The sequence below is a fragment of the Melitaea cinxia genome, chromosome 30, assembly GCF_905220565.1.
Source record: "Melitaea cinxia chromosome 30, ilMelCinx1.1, whole genome shotgun sequence".
NCBI classification, from domain to species: domain Eukaryota; kingdom Metazoa; phylum Arthropoda; class Insecta; order Lepidoptera; family Nymphalidae; genus Melitaea; species Melitaea cinxia.
The window spans coordinates 8265550-8278199 of record NC_059423.1 but is presented as its reverse complement, the minus strand read 5'-3'; the positions used below and the strand labels follow the sequence as shown (position 1 = coordinate 8278199).

General features: G+C 36.8%; 1 protein-coding gene across 1 annotated transcript; it reads left to right on the top strand.

The window, feature by feature from the left end:
• Positions 1 to 2656: 2656 nt before the first annotated feature.
• LOC123668175 (kanadaptin) lies at positions 2657 to 12596 on the top strand. The gene is made up of 10 exons (XM_045601964.1): positions 2657 to 3086; positions 4080 to 4212; positions 5102 to 5294; positions 6510 to 6687; positions 7480 to 7651; positions 8222 to 8370; positions 9429 to 9598; positions 10732 to 10917; positions 11255 to 11400; positions 12282 to 12596. Exons 1-10 carry the CDS (start codon positions 2819 to 2821, stop codon positions 12577 to 12579), a joined length of 1893 nt encoding a protein of 630 aa, XP_045457920.1. The 5' UTR covers positions 2657 to 2818; the 3' UTR covers positions 12580 to 12596.
• The last annotated feature ends 54 nt before the right edge of the window (positions 12597 to 12650 follow it).

Below are 12650 nucleotides of genomic sequence, written 5' to 3'. Positions count from 1 at the left end.
CTTCCATACTGAGGCAGTAGTTTAAATTCAGCTGTAAACCATGCCTTGCCTAAATAACTAGGTAACCGGACAGACTTCGTTCTGTCAAGTTAATATTAAATTATTATTTTTTTTAGTATTAAAACATTCCGTGGGCCTTTAGGAACAAAAAAATAAATCATAAGTCTTTAGATTAAGAGCCGTCGAATTATCTAAGCTCAAAATTCGACCATTTATCGACATAATTTCGCTACAAAAAAAAACCCTAACCTATCTAGCTTCAAAATGACAGCTCTTAATCTAAATACTATCACGCACAATGGACCATCTTTGCGTCTAAATGCGGAAAACCGAGCCCAACACAATACAATCTAAATACTAGCCAAATAAATTAACCAAATTGGTCGTGCAATTTTTGAGTTATGCGCTTAGCAACATTCATTTTTATTTATATATAGATAAGAATAAAATTAAAAATTACATTACAAAAAAATAACAAATCCCTCCTTCAATATTAGTATATTATATGTAAATAAACAATACTACCTCTAAAGTAAATAAAACGGACAGAAGACAAATAATTTAAGACATAGTTGATACTCAAGAACCTTGTCCACTAAAACAGCGAAAAGTTTCATCAACATGTGACAAGATTTACGAAATTTATAATTGCATAATGTGTGACAACGTAGAGTATTGCTGTCACGCAATGTGATGGCAGTCACAATATCCATAAAGCTTGTATTATATCCAACTAATACTAGACCGTGAATGATTGTGGAGGATGGATAGATGTTTGTTGCTGATACACAAATACCACTAAACTGATTGTAATGAAACTAGATATGTAGATAGCTGAGGGTCCAGAAAACACAGGCTATTTTTTTAATTGAAAATGTCACTGTATTGGAAATTACAGTAGTAGAACCACAGAAGCTAGTCATTTATATAAGGATGGTTTTTTTTTCATGTTTTCTGTCTGTACCTGCAACTAGACCTTACAGATGTCCTAGAAATAGTGAAACAGTTCATTGTGGCAAATGGTCTGATGCAGATAATATCAAAAGAGGATCAAATAAAGTGAAACTAATAATGCCAAGTTGAAGAAAGGCTTATTGTGTGGATGAGATATGAGATTGCCAATATAATGGCAAGTAAAAGAGTTTTTAACAGAATTGTTAAAATAGAACAACAGATGGATAAAAAAGAATTTAATAATACATGTAAATAATTTTAATAGCTTTATATTTTGTAATATTTTTTCTTTTCTTGTTTTCATTATTCATGTAACACATGCACTTCCTTGATTTATTATTATACTTACTACAAACTCCTATGAACTGCTTATTTTAATATGAGCCAGAATTTGAAGCACTTATTTCACATAAATAAACGTACAAACTAAATTTGGAGTAAAAAAATGTATTCATTTCCCAGTTTGAAAATAATTAAATATAAATTCACATTTGAAAATTTGAATTGGTTAACATTGAATTGAAAACAAGTTTTTAAATTTTTTTTATAGGTACTCCAAATATAAAAAAAGAAAAACTAAATTTGATAATATATTTACACTATTATCAAAAAAAAAAAAAAAAAATAGGAAAAAAAAAATATTTAACAAACAATTAAGCAATATATCGTTATGTGGAAACCAATAGAGAAATTTTGTTTGATCTATAATCGGAAAATTGAAAGTTTAACTCTAAATTTAGCCTTGAGTAAATGTCGAGGCGATACTGCTGCGAGCACAATGTTTACAAATTTCAAATTTCACACTTCTATTGAATACACTAAACGAATTATGTAAGGTACGTTTGGTATTTTATGAATTGATCAAACAAATTCAATTTTATGAAATCACTTGAAAGATTGCGGAAAATGATTGAAAGGTCAAAACAATAATTATTTCTCGCCAGATTAAAACCTTTTCGTCTTACTTTCACCTTTCATCGATAAAATACCGCGAATTCCTATGAAATCGTCCTCGATAAAAAAATTACAAAACAAAAAAACCGTTGATGCACTACGTTGTAACATAAAAATTGCACGAAAAATCACTCACCTGCAGCAATTACGTGATGTAGGACGTTTGAGTTGCAACGGAATAGAAAATTATGATAAGAGTAAGCGATAAAAACTTAATTACCAGGTTAAAATCTTTGTCGAAAACTATGCGTTGGTACAGCAATATGTCGCGGTCACTCACATTGTTCACTGCACACAAAACAAATAAAATATAACGAACGAACACACGAGCACAGCCTGTTTAGTTGTTAATAGTTATTTGTGAATATAAAAAAAAAGAAAAACATCCGCGACACATCGCCCTGCCGTATCGGTACAAATTCTTTTGATTTTTTAAATTGATTGATTGATTAATGCCGTGCCATTCCATTCGAATTTCAATTCATTCATTCAGGTTCGTTACAGGTAATAAATAAAACATTCCATTTCAACCGTTCTAATTAGAAAGAAAATCGGATATTATTATTTTGTTATATACTTTTAAAAAAATTCTTTCAACATTAAGTATTTTACTAGCAGTTTTAACTAATGATATAACGAACTACAGTGTATAAACTATAAATAATATATATTATAGCTTACATTATAGATGTTCGTTTTTTGCTTTTTCAATCCTGTTTTCTGTCGTCTGTCAGAATCAGATGTCATTGTGACGTTTTGCTGCTTGGCTTTGGCTGCTTGGAACCAACATCGCGATGCGCGAACTAGTTTATTTTATTTAATAAATTACTAACAAATGAAATTGTTAGTGTAAAAAGTATTAGAATATAAGTGTCTATATTTCATTTTTTTATTTTTTTTTGCAATCATAATGTCTGATAACGAGAAGACTGCGGACGCGCCAACTCAAGAAAAGATCGAGTTTAAGAAGCCTGTACTTATTGGTAGGATAGGCCAATTGCCTAAAAAAGCAAAAAATGAACAAGAGAAACCTACAGAATGCAAAAGTCAAGAACAAAGTAAGGAAAATACTACGGAATTGAATCCAAAACAATCTTTACCGCCTGCCGTGCTATTGAAAGAATTGTCTACACCTATACCTTACAAAGAACCTAAATGGTCGGGCTTGTGTCCTGATGGTGAGTATATACAAGTAATAATGTTTTAATTAATATTACTCACCCGAGCTTTAATGTATATAATATCATGTAGAATATGACATGTATCATGCTTGTGAAAATATCAATGGTTTACATCTATAATATAAAAATGAGTCGCTGAATGTGTTGCTAAGCGCAAAACTCGAGAACGGTTGGACCGATTTCGCTAATTCTTTTTTTAAAATATTCCTTGAAGTACGAGGATGGTTCTTACGGAGAGAAAAATTCTAAAAAAAAGAAATTAAATTTCCTGAAAAAGTCTAAAAACAACACTTTCCTATACTCCCATACAAAAGATTTGTGATAATACTTAAAAGTCAATTTGAACTTTAATACCATACGATAAAGTTTGTGTTAGGCGATACGAAGTTCGCCGGGTCAGCTAGTTACCAATAAAAATCTTACATTATTCCAAAAATGATTTTCAAATAGTAAATGACAGTTACCGTATCAAAATATAACAATGTGCTGTTAACACTGCTAAATTTATAAAATTATAATTTTAATTATATATAAAACTTTAATGTGTGCACTTATATCACATGACATGTAAATGATCATCCAAATAAATTTACTTGATATGAAAGTGATTTGTAATAATTTTTTTTATTTCTATTTTATTTACATTCTGTAACTGATAAATTCATTTTAGAAGTGACTCCAATAACATCTCCAGTAAAATTAAAATAATTGAATTTATTCTCGAGTGTCTCTTGAGTCTGAGATATTCCATCTTTGTAATAAAAGAAAGCTTTGCATCTGTCGTTACAAATTATGAGATAAAGATTAACATAAACTAGTATATCCTACTGTACTGTAACAATGTAGGTAAGAGAACTATTCATTCTTGTATGTTTTAAGATCATCTTAAGCTGGTAGATGAGTCTGTACATCTTTAAGTCGACATTTTCTCAACATATTTGATATACTTGTGGAATAAAGTGAAATAACACATACTATTCTTATTTCCAGGCTCCGACTATGGATTAGAGGTGTTAAAATCAGGTATGATAGTGGAAAAGATTGAACTGACAAATAAGCCATATTACGTATTTGGAAGACTAGCCAACTGTGACGTTGTGATGGCACATCCTACCATATCCAGGTATATTTAAGGTTGTCTATTATGCTCTTGATGTTATTATTTTTATCTAAAAAGCTGATAAGAATAAGGCTGATAAGGCTAAAAATACCTTTAAAAAAATGTGTATTTAAAAGTATATACAAGTATAATTTGATTAAATTTGGGAATTTTGGTAATATTACTAAAATTTCATATACGCACATAAGGGTTCATCCATAAATGACGTCTCACAAATTTCAAAATATTTTGACCCCTCTCCCGTCCCTGTCACAGCTTGCTAAAGCTTGTCACCTACCTAGCGTGACGTCACATATTTTGCAATTTATGTAGTGTATTTCTCATGTTTTACTACAAACAATTACATATATTATGTTTTGAAATGTGATGTGAAAAAATTTTAAACCCCTCCCCTTATCACACAATGCCACACTTCGTCGATCCCCTAACTCCTCTTAACGTGTGACATAATTTGTAGATGGCCCCCTAACTCTTTTTCTAGTTTATAAAAAAATAACAATATTCAATCATTATCATCATCATCATCTCATTTCAGCCTATTGCAGTACACTGCTGAACATAGGCCTCCACAAGTTCGCGTCAAAAATGCGTGAACTCATGTGTGTTGCTCATAGTCACCACGCTGGGCAGGCGGGTTGGTGACCGTAAGGCTGGCTTTGTCGCACCGAAGACGCTGCTGCCCGTCTTCGGCCTGTGTATTTCAAAGCCAGCGGTTAGATGGTTATCCCGCCATCGGTCGGCTTCTTAAGTTCCAAGGTGGTAGTGGAACTGTGTTATCCCTTAGTCGCCTCTTACGACACCCACGGGAAGAGAGGGGGTGGCTATATTCTTTGGTGCTGTAGCCACACAGCACAATATTCAATGATAATAATAAAATAAATATCATTCTCAGACACCATGCAGTACTCCAATACAAAGCATTTGCAACGGACGGGGAGCCACCATCCGGCTGGTATATCTATGACCTCGGTAGTACACACGGAACATTCCTCAATAGAGAGAGGGTTAAAGAAAATCACTACACGAGGGTTAGAGTCGGTCATCAGATCAAGTTTGGTTCGAGTACAAGAACATTTATAGTGTTGGTGAGTTTAGCAGTTAGTTTCTTCTATGCCCTAACAATACAGAAAAACACAAAAGCTCAGAAGTTGCGTACTAAAATTTCGGTAATTCATTTTCTATTATATACTAGTTCTTCCAACTGACACCCTGGCTTGCGATGTGTCAAACGCATATAGTTTAACCTTTACATTTTCTGATTTTTTCAATTTTTAATTTTTTTAAAGTATGAAGTAACAGTGATCTTAAAAAAATTGCTGGATTGGTCCAATCATTCTCAAGTTTTTAATTTAGAAAGACACTTGTTATTTAAAGATTTTAGATAGTTATAAATAAGTACTGAATCATATGAGGTGAAGTACTGATCAACTTGACTGAATCGACAATTTGCTGTGGAGAATCTAAACCATGGCCACTGGAAAACGCTTGAACTAAATTTTGCATACACTCACAAACACACACACTCAAACACACACACTCACAAGACACAATAACTCACAAACAAACACACACTCACACACACACAAACACACACACACTCACAAACACACACACAAATACAAATAAAAGCTCATATAATAATATATAAGAATATTAAAGAGGAAAGTTTAAAGCAGACTGCAGCAAGCAGAATACTACACAGACAGACGTACAACGGTGTATGCCTGTTTCCTGGACCTAAGCAAGGCGATCTCAAAAAGGCCTCAATATAACAATGCATTCAGGGCAGGCTCTACTGTAGCGCATCCGCGAAGTTAGACGACACTGACGGTTGTGGATAGTTTTGATGCAATAATCCAGAACAAGACTGAGTCACTAAACAGAGTGCCTGGCAGCGTTAAGCTGAAATTGACGACAGTGGTCCCTGTCCGCTGATCTGCCATATAGTCAGGGTACCTACTATGCCCTACTTAGTATAATTATCATAAACTATTTTTATTTTTATTTAGTGTTTCAATTGATGTCAATGCTTTGAATGTACGTAAGTACAAATATGTACCGAAACCGGGCAACACACCGCAATACTCCCGCCTAGCACTTTGGTTCTGTGTCATCTGAAGCTGAGTCACTTCCACACATTCACATTACTGACAACATAATATATTTTGTAAATTTTGATACGTTTGACGTATGTATCTTTTTTATAAATGTTTCTTACATGTGTAAAATTAACCTATATATAGGTGGCGGTAAATTCATCATTATTATTAATTATTATTTAAAACGAAATTCTATTGAAGGGACCAGATTTCGACGTCGAAGGCGAATCAGAATTAACAGTCACAGAAATAAAGAAGAGAGCAGAGACTATGAAATTAGAGAAAGAGAGAATGATACAGGAGGCCAAGGAACAGAGAGAGAGGGATAGAGCTGAAGAGGAGAAGAGAAGGGAGGAACAGGGGATAGATTGGGGGATGGGTGAGTTGAGATTGCCAATTCTCCTCATAACATTTTAACTAGGTTGGCACCATAATTTTGGAGAAAGGACAGGGGATAGACTGGGGAATGGGTGAGTAGAGATTGCCAATTCTCCTCATAACATTTTAACTAGGTTGGCACCATAATTTTGGAGAAAGGACAGGGGATAGACTGGGGAATGGGTGAGTAGAGATTGCCAATTCTTCTCATAACATTTTAACTAGGTTGGCACCATAATTTTGGAGAAATCCACAATAGAAAATCACTCAAAAAGAAGCGGTAGTTTAAACAAACATATAAATCTCCCTGCATATTTTGGTGGTTTCATTACAACAACCGCAACATTTGGCTTGTGTCAGTAGTGAGACCCGCTATGGTAAGGCACAGCAGGAATTTCCTGCTCAAAATATAGAGCAGCCCGACTGGCGTTGTACCTCGACCTTAAAGAAGATCAGAGCTAAATAATACTGTTTTCAAGCAGTATTGTGTTCCTGTTGGTGAATAAGGTAACCAGAGCTCCTGGGGGGATTGGGTCGGCAACGCGCTTGCGATGCTTCTGGTGTTGCAGGCGTCTATAAGCTACGGTAAAAAAAAGCTTGCGCGATGGTCGATGGTCTTCGCGTGAACAGAAGGTGTTGCAGACATCTATAAGCCTAAACCTCAAACCACATACCTTCAAGTGGGCCGCATGCTTGTTGCGTAGTCGTATAAAAAAAGACGACATCTATTTGACTGATTTAGCAAGATATTTTAAGAAAAGCCTCACTAAACCTAACCTAATAACTCTTTCAGGTGAAGATGCAGAAGATGAACCAGACCTAGCAGAGAACCCGTACGCATCGACTGCTAACGAGGAGCTGTACCTCGAGGACCCCAAGAAGACCCTCCGGGGGTACTTCGAGAGGGAAGGGTACGATCTCGTGTATGACTGTGAGGAGAGGGGTGTGGGGCAGTTCCTTTGTAGGTGAGTGTAATCTGTAGTAGTCTGTAATGTGTATTATGAAGGTGGAGAGTTTGAACGCGCTATTCTCTGGAACTAATGGTTCGAATTGAAGTATTTTTGTGTTATATTTTCTATTTATAAGTAAGGCTTTTTTGCTTTCCTCAAATTAATGCGGATGAAACCGCATAGCACGGCTAGTCATTTTATATATGCTAACGTTTTAGGAGAGTAAATTATATATACCTTCTTGCTTTTTCTTGTTAATAATCAAGGAGTTGTCCTTTGAAAGAGATGGATGTGAGCTACTTAGTGGTTATTGTGACGTTTGATGATAATTTTATAATTTGGTCATCCTAAATACTATTAGACATACGTGGTATTACGTGAGTAATCGTTTATGGTTACTAGTCTGCTTTTAGACACAGGCGATAACGGAAGAGAGATTAAAGTCTAATTACTTAGTAATTAATAAAAGTTTGCTCTCAATACGTTGTGGGTCAAGGATAGCTTATAAACTTTCTCAATATTCATCTAAAAGAGAAGTTGACTCAATCTTTGTACATAATAACCTGATTCCTTTTACCCCTCCAGGGTAGAACTCCCCATGGAGGAGACATCAGGTCGGCCGATAACCGCGGAGGTTCTCCATCGTGGTAAGAAGAAGGAAGCGGTGATAGCCTGCGCGCTGGAGGCGTGCAGGATACTGGACCGAGCTGGTCTGCTGAGGCAGGCGAAACACGGTGAGCAGACTAGTCTAGAACGCTAATATTAGGAAGGGAGATATATGTTAATAATAATGCTTTATTTGTGCATGGGGTGCATGGTCTTCAAGTCTCTTCAAAAAGGGCTTCTCTACCTTTCACTTTTGCTAATGCATTAAATGCCATAACAACCCAAAAAAAATCTACAGCATTGATTGATGAGAGATGGTTTGTGATTTGTTGTTAGTAAAATGTATTTAATATATTAGTATGATACATCTTTACTGTCATATTGGCCATTGTCAGTAGAATTAACCGTAATCATCGAGTTTCATAAACCCCCACGATACACAAGCACTAATGCCCAGACCACAGCAAACATCTGCATCGTCTATACATAATTACATATGGTTAACTATGTGTGGGTCGAACCCGCGACCAACAGCCGCAAACCAGTGCTGTGACCGTTGCGCCAAGGCTTCGTCTAAAAACTTTAACTATAGCGTATGTACGTACTGTGGCGCCATCTATCATGCGAAATATGAACGACTACGAACTATGTAACTAGAAAAAAAAACTGACGTATCCTACATCGCGCTATCAAAGTTTTCAAAGTGATTGAGTATATATTCAAGAACCCGACAACAACCGTCGGGGCGGTAGCCCCAGACACAAGTTCCGTCTGGTCGGATGATCCTCCCTTTTCTTCACGTTCCCAAAGTACTGTAAAGTACTAGAATATCGGACACTTAAAATCACCAAAAATAAACAAATCGAATATTAAGATTTACATCTAAACATAGATAGATAGATAGATAGATAGATAGATACTCTTTATTGTACACAACAACGATCAACACAATAACATATTACAAATAAATAAAAAACAGTGTACAAAGGCGGTCTTATCGCTAGAGTAGCGATCTCTTCCAGACAACCTTTGGGTATATAGGACACAGTGTAGTGAAAAAGCGGTAGGGAAGTGTACACAGAGAACATACTGCTGTTGACATCAAAGTTTAAAATATCATCTAAAATTTTCCACATCATAGTGGTGATGTCGAAGAGATTTTGAAATATCGAAACGGTCCCCACAGAACCCCGTCGCCGCAAACGTCGCGACTGGAGCGCGGACGACTACTACGACTCCGACGACGACACGTTCCTGGACCGCACCGGCAGCGTGGAGAGCAAGCGGCGCGCGCGCATGGAGAGGCACGGCGCGGCTGCCATGGAGGACAGCAGGCCTCTCACCTACGACGACCTGGTGAGTCCTGGTTGGTTAGTCCATAAGGTGGTGGTGTTAGGGAAAGGGGGTGAACAGTATGTAAGTCTCCCGTGGAGGACAGCAGGCCTCTCACCTACGACGAGCTGGTGAGTGCTTGACTTTCCATGAGGCGGTGGTGTTAGGGGAAGGGAGTGAGGAGTATGTATCTTGATGCTTATGCTGTGTGGTTACGGCATTGAAGAATATAGCCACCCCCTCTTTTCCTGTGGGTGTCGAAAGAGGCGACTAAGGGATATCACAGTTCCACTACTACATTGGACCTTAAAAAGCCGGCCGATAGCGGGATAGTCATCCAACTGCTGATTTTGAAATACACAGGCCGAAGACGGGCAGCAGCGTTTTAAGTGCGACAAAGCCAGCCCTGCGGTCACCAACCCGCCTGCCCAACGTGGTGACTATGGGCAAAACAAATAAGTTCACGCCAAAATTGGGGAGGCCTAGGTCTAGTAGTGGACTGCGAAAGGCTGATGTGACAAGTATTTTAACTGATAAAAAGATCACAGCTCAATATTGCTCTCCCATAATCCCTGAATTAGTCTGTTTGACTGCCATCTTGCTTGCATCCCCAATCCCCCCCACAGTGGCGTGGCGAGCTTAACTCGCGCCCGGAGCACAAGGCCTTTTTAGTGCCCACCCCCCCCCATTCGAAAACCAAATAATTTGTAAACAGTTTTGAATATCATATCAAAAATTAACCGCTCCAGCGGGGTCCGCGTCTCCGACTGACCGTGTCGGACACAGACGGCGGGTTCGAACCCCGCTGGAGCGGTCAATTTTTGATATGATATTCAAAAATCTTTAGAATTCCTAATGTGTGGGTAACACAAAAATAAAATCGAACAAATAATTTGTAATTTTATTGTATAATGTACAATTTTTAGTTTTGAGGACCATTTGGCGCCCCTTTGTGAGTAGCGCCCGGGGCATGATGCCCCCCTCTCGCTAAGCCACTGTTCCACCAGGAGCTCTGGTCACCTTACTCACCATAGGAACATAATACTGCTTGAAAGCATTATTATTTAGCTATGATCTTCTGAAAGGTCGAGCTACCCCAGTCGGGCTGCTCCAAAAAATCTCCTGCTGTGCCCTATATCAATATATTTTCATTTCAGCTCGAACAAATTACCCAAATCGAAAGCAAGATAGCTTCAGAAGAGAAGTCATTAGAGCGTCTCAGAGCTACGAACAAACCGACAAAAGATACAAAAGGAGATGAAGACACTCTGGACGAATTCATGAACAGTTTGGGCAAACAGGGACAAAGTATGGCACAAAAGACTGAGATATCTAAAACTAAGGTGAGACTTATAATACAAGTTGACAATTTTTTTATACTTAGCTTTTGAATTTGGTCATAAAGGTGTTTTAGGTTGTAGAAATTAAAATAATTAGCCATACTGGGATATTAATTATAGTAATTTTGGATTCTCTCATAGATCTTCAATTTTAATTAGGTCACTTAGAAAAATTAAAATTGTGTCATATTTAGTATCATTTCAATTACAGAAATACAATTTTAATCCTACTATTCCTAAAATTTTATTGATTGCACTAGCAAGAAAACTTAATAAATTCAAAGTCTATATGAATCTACGAATATTTACAAACTAATCTGGCCCAATTTTTTTTCCAAAGATGAGCATACAAAAGCTCAAAGCAGAGTTATCAAAGACACAACGATTAGCAGAGCTAGCGAGACCCGCGCACGCGCCGCCGTTAATTAAAAAGGATGAAAGCAAGATGGCAGTCAAACAGACTAATTCAGTGATTTATGGGAAGAGGTAAAGCATATTTAAACTTTTTCTATTGAGGTAGAGCACAGCAAAAATCTGGAGAGTTGTTCAAAATCTGGAGCAGCCTGACTTGGGAAGCACCAGAAAATGTGACCCTTAAAGGGTTACCCAAGAGATTGTCACGTTACAAATGGTGAGGTTTTAGGGTTACCTTTGGAATATATCGGGAACAGAACAGTAATATCAAGCAGTGTTTAGGAGATGAGTTATAACTTACTTTAACTAAGGTAAGGTATACGTACGATTTTATTTTTGTGTTACCCACACATTAGGAAATCTAAACATTTTTGAATATCATATCAAAAATTGACCGCTCTAGCGGGGATCGAACCCGCGTCTGCGACTGACCGTGTCGGCGCTCTAGCCAATTAAGCTATGGAACGATGTACCCGCTAGATCGAAATTTTTGATATGATGATTTTTATTTTTACCTCGGTCTAACAAAAGATCACAGCTAAATAGGACTGCTCTCAAATGGTGTTGTGTTCTTATAGTTGATAAGATAGCCAGTGTTCTGAAGCAGGGTAATGGATTAGGGTCGGCAAATGCTTGCAATGGTTCTGATTTTGCAAATGGCCATTAGCGACTGTATGTGCTTTCCATAAAACGGACTATAAGCTGGTTTGCCACCTTTATATAATAAAAAAATTTATATAACTATTTATCAGTTATTCAGTATACTCTTGAGGTTTTGGTCATTTTTTTATTACATATTAATAGGTCAGTAAACAAAAAAACGCAGCCCACTTGATGGTAAGCAGTTATAGCCTAGCCTAGTCTTACCTGCAATACCATGAGCATGACCCCCCAAGCAAGTTGCTAATATAAATACTAGGCACATTAAATAATGCATAATTTATTTGTCTCAGGATAAGATTAAAAGACGACATAGAGAAACGACCAAAAGTCCAAAAGCAAGTAAAACAAGAAGAAGAATTTGTCGAGGAAATGGACTCGGACGATGAGCCAGAACCTGCAAAGAATCAAGAAACGGAAGAACCAAGTACAATTGACAAGACAGAGAGAAAAATGGTAAAAACACAGGCGGAGAGAAAGATGTATGGTCCGATGAGACCTCCAGAGAACTATGTTGTACCTGAAAATTACTTTGATCAAGAAACTGATCGGGACCTTCCAGAAATAGAAGAGAAAGATGTAGAAGATTAATAAATATGTGATTTTTATTGTTGTTTCATTTGATTTTTAAATTAAGTGTTAAGTATATAATGTTTAGTTTG

Coding starts and splice junctions, on each gene's coding strand:
- LOC123668175 (XM_045601964.1), top strand. CDS start 2,819: ATGTCTGATAACGAGAAGACTGCGGACGCGCCAACTCAAGAAAAGATC. Junction 3,087..4,079: donor GTCGGGCTTGTGTCCTGATG/GTGAGTATATAC, acceptor TCTTATTTCCAG/GCTCCGACTATGGATTAGAG. Junction 7,652..8,221: donor GTGGGGCAGTTCCTTTGTAG/GTGAGTGTAATC, acceptor TTACCCCTCCAG/GGTAGAACTCCCCATGGAGG.